Genomic DNA, 3,928 nt, shown 5'->3' on the forward strand with positions numbered 1-3,928 from the left:
CAAAATATGAGTTTTTACATGGGGGAGTTAGATATATATAAAAATATTTTTCAACTGTCATTTAAAAATTAAAGATACCTTAATGTCTTCATTTGATAAATTTTGTGGTTCTAGCGACAGTCGAAGATGAACGAGCAATAAATCAGTCATCTTCCTTCAGTGTTTTCAGATTTCTCGTCACTAAAATATCTACCATATGAATATAATATGAATTTTTTAATTAAAATGTTTCGTAATTTTCAAAATCACACTGTAGTCTTATCCAAAAATAGAAGCAAGCTGATATCAGACTATATTAAGTGGTCACTTAAACCTTCAAACTTAAGACGTATTGTATCTGAGATTAATCCCGATAATTCGCTCGGCAATATTATATCACAGTGTTAAATCACTCTTATCGCACATCGCGTTCTGTAATTATCACCGTTAATTTCAAATAGGACAAACGCACGTTCTGACGAACATGTCACAAAATCTCTGTTTATTTTATTAAAATTTATATTTTTTCAAAGAGATTCTCATAAGAATTTAACAAAATTTTTCTGCAGTTAGAATAGTTTACTAGTAAACCGGTATTTTTTAAAGTTCATAAAACCATTCAATCGATCTATAACGCAGTGTTGATAATAATTAATTATTTTGTTTGAAGCTTCAATGACAGGAAAAAGGTCTTACCTGACATCTTAGAGGTCATCGGACAGACACCCATGGTGAAGCTGAATAAAGTTCCGAAGTCACATGGAGTAAAATGCGAAGTTTGTAAGTTCAAGTTTAATTTTAAAATAAAACACCAGCCTTTCTAGCTCTGAAAAATATGACGATAAATTGTTCAGTCCATTATCAGCACACAACTGATAAATTCATAATTATTTAAGAGATGAATTATACGTAGCTAAACCTGTCCATCAATTATCTGAATTTGAAATTATTGAATGATTAAATACTTGAATGCCTGAATGGGAAAGTTGATAGTTAGCACGTATATCCCCTGTAATTTTTTTCCCTGAAGGCTGAGGCGATTGTTAATTCTTTCATCCATAATTTGTAGACGTTGATCCTAATTATGTAGGAATCTGATCGCATCCATTGAATTGATCTCTTCCAGACATATAAACAGGTAATTTTCTCTGCTTAGGGTGTACAGAATTTTCCTCTCCTTCTTCCTCTCTTTACGTATGGTAAAGTACTACAATCACAAAGAGGATAGTACGGTCTGGTCTCCCTCTTCGAGTTATTTTTCGCCTAATTGAGTTCGACTTAATTTTTTTCTTACTTACCCTCAGTTACATTATGTTATTATTCAGTAAATTCAATTAGTTGCGGGGAAAAATCCCCGGGAAAACTTGTATATACTGGTAGCCGACAAGTTGTTGACGTAAATCGCTCACCGACAAATAGAATTAACTGTCAGAATAATTACCAATTGTTAGCATCTCATTTTTTCCATTACTTGCACGATGATGTAACTCAAGGAAGTCCTTCGTCAAAAGTTTATGATTACCTTTTGAGAGTAGCTATTAACAATGAATTTTAAAAACACTTTTCGAAAAACTTTATTTCTGGAAATATTTTATATTACGGAAGAACGTTAATTACGTTGTAAAAATTGGAATTGGAAAAAAAGAGTGAATTATTTAAGAGGTGTATGGGGAGGAAGTGGGGTTTTTGGTTTGCGCTAGGAATTGTACCGAAAAAGGGAATGGAATTTTAACATCAAGTGTTGTCAATTTATTAATGTCTCGTTAAATTAAAATATTTATACTGATTTCATAATCGTGTCATTGTTATTGAGTGTCTCTTCTACCTGATTAACACGTTGATTAACTCAACTGATAATTTATGAGATAATTAACTGATACTGACTGTTGAGAAAATGATAAATTCAACCGAAAAGTCTGACCTTGATGACTGGTTGTAGGACTGAAGTACAGTCTGAGTCTGAACGACTACTAAAACTATGATTCTCTGTAAATATCTGAGACAATACTGATATAATTTCTTTTATTTGAATTCGAAGGATTCAAACCTGAATTCGATCTGATCCGACGATGAAAACCTTGAAACGCTTCATGGTGTTTTACACGCGTTAATTTCTTGTTGCAGTTGTAAAATGTGAATTCCTCAATCCTGGAGGATCTGTCAAAGATCGAATTGGTTATCGAATGGTTCAGGATGCTGAAGCCAAGGGAATCTTGAAGCCAGGCTCGACAATAATTGAGCCAACAAGTGGCAATACTGGAATTGGTCTAGCAGTAGCTGCAGCAGTCAAAGGGTACAGGTGCATAATCGTGATGCCCCAGAAAATGTCAAATGAAAAACTTCATACACTTCAAGTCTTGGGCGCTGAAATTGTTCGGACACCGACTGAAGCTGCATGGGACAGTCCTGAAGGCCACATTCGTGTTTCTGAGAAACTTCGGAAGGAAATTCCCAACAGTGTTATTTTAAATCAAGTATGGAACACTTTTCATTTATTGACTTATTTCCACGTTTCTTTTTGACTTATTGATTGAATTGATAATTCCTTGAAATAATCCTGCCTTTTATTCTGTTGTGGAAAAGCGAAACGTTATAGTTAAAGTAAAACTTCTTCAATTATTAAATCATGTCCAAAAATAATTACTCAAGGAGTACGTGTCATGAAATTTTGATTAAGATTTCTTATAAAATCACGGATGTTTGGGAAAACTTCTCGTTTATATTATCACGAAATTGCTCTTCATAATTGATACACTTTTAAAAATTTATTGACATTTTAGTCACAAAGTCTTTTAAATTTCCAATTAAACGGGTTTGAATTAAATTTCAATTAAGTACGTAATTTAGTAAATTTCCTACTTGTTTTCATGTCAAATGATAATTGATTTGCCAATGAAAACCTAAATGCTCATGCTCATCGTCAAAATGTAACATCAAATACAATTGAAATTTCCGGAAAATTATTTTCTGAATTTATTGACATTTTCACGGTCTTTCCGTATTACATTGACCTGAAAATTGAGAATTAGTGGAGTTACATCAATAAAATAATTGATTTGTCAATGAAAAATCCTACAGAAATTTCACGTGACTTCATCGTTGTTACTCATTTAAAGTTTGTTTAATTAAAAATTTTAAGTGTAATTTCTCAACGGTATACTCATCGTTGACGTCCGGCTTTTTGTTTGAAGTTTCATACTAGATATCTTTCAATAATAACGAGTTTTCAGAATGATTTGAAAAACCTAAATCGAAGATTGTTAAATGTTTGTTTTGTTCATATAAATTTCTTCATGTGGGATGACAGCAGTGCATCCTACAATTTGAAACTATCATGGGAAAATTCACCTAGTAGCTGCGTACATTTTTCGTTCGTCACATATTACTAAAAATAAATTGTTTATGACAGTACATCAACCCCGGAAATCCTCTGGCGCACTATGATCAAACCGCTACAGAGATTTGGGAGCAGACAGACGGAAAAGTAGACTATATAGTTGTTGGAGCTGGCACTGGAGGCACAATAAGTGGAATCGGTCGTAAAATCAAAGAGTTATCACCGAAAACTGAAATTGTTGGAGTCGATCCGTTCGGATCTATTCTTGCTCGACCTGCAAGTTTGAATGACTCAAAGACTACGTATTACGATGTCGAAGGAATTGGGTAAGATATATATAGTTGGTAAACAATGCAAAAGAAAAAGACACTCTCTGGAAAATTATCAGATAATCATCAGACATTTTTATTTACATGTGGAAGTTGATTAAATCTGAGTATAATTTGTTCTAAAATTATCAAATTTCAACTTATGTAAAGAAATAAGTTGCGATGGAGAATAACTTTTTTTAAATGTATTTTTTGTTTTTTTGTTATGAGAATAATTTATAACGAATCGTTATACACACCTTTATTGTGGTTTTATAACGATTCGTAAAAGATTGACATATTT

At 32.5% G+C, this 3,928-nt stretch overlaps 1 protein-coding gene across 1 annotated transcript in view; it reads left to right on the forward strand.

Moving 5' to 3' along the window:
• Positions 1-3,928, forward strand: part of Cbs (Cystathionine beta-synthase) — a gene marked incomplete in the record, with an annotated part of 8,527 nt that overhangs the window by 2,475 nt on the left and 2,124 nt on the right. The window contains 3 exon segments of the mRNA XM_011307911.1: positions 650-759; positions 2,104-2,453; positions 3,389-3,645. Of these exon segments, the coding sequence (XP_011306213.1) occupies positions 650-759; positions 2,104-2,453; positions 3,389-3,645 (717 nt within the window).

Source organism: Fopius arisanus, unplaced genomic scaffold (assembly GCF_000806365.1).
Source record: "Fopius arisanus strain USDA-PBARC FA_bdor unplaced genomic scaffold, ASM80636v1 scaffold00056, whole genome shotgun sequence".
Classification (NCBI taxonomy): Eukaryota; Metazoa; Arthropoda; class Insecta; order Hymenoptera; family Braconidae; genus Fopius; species Fopius arisanus.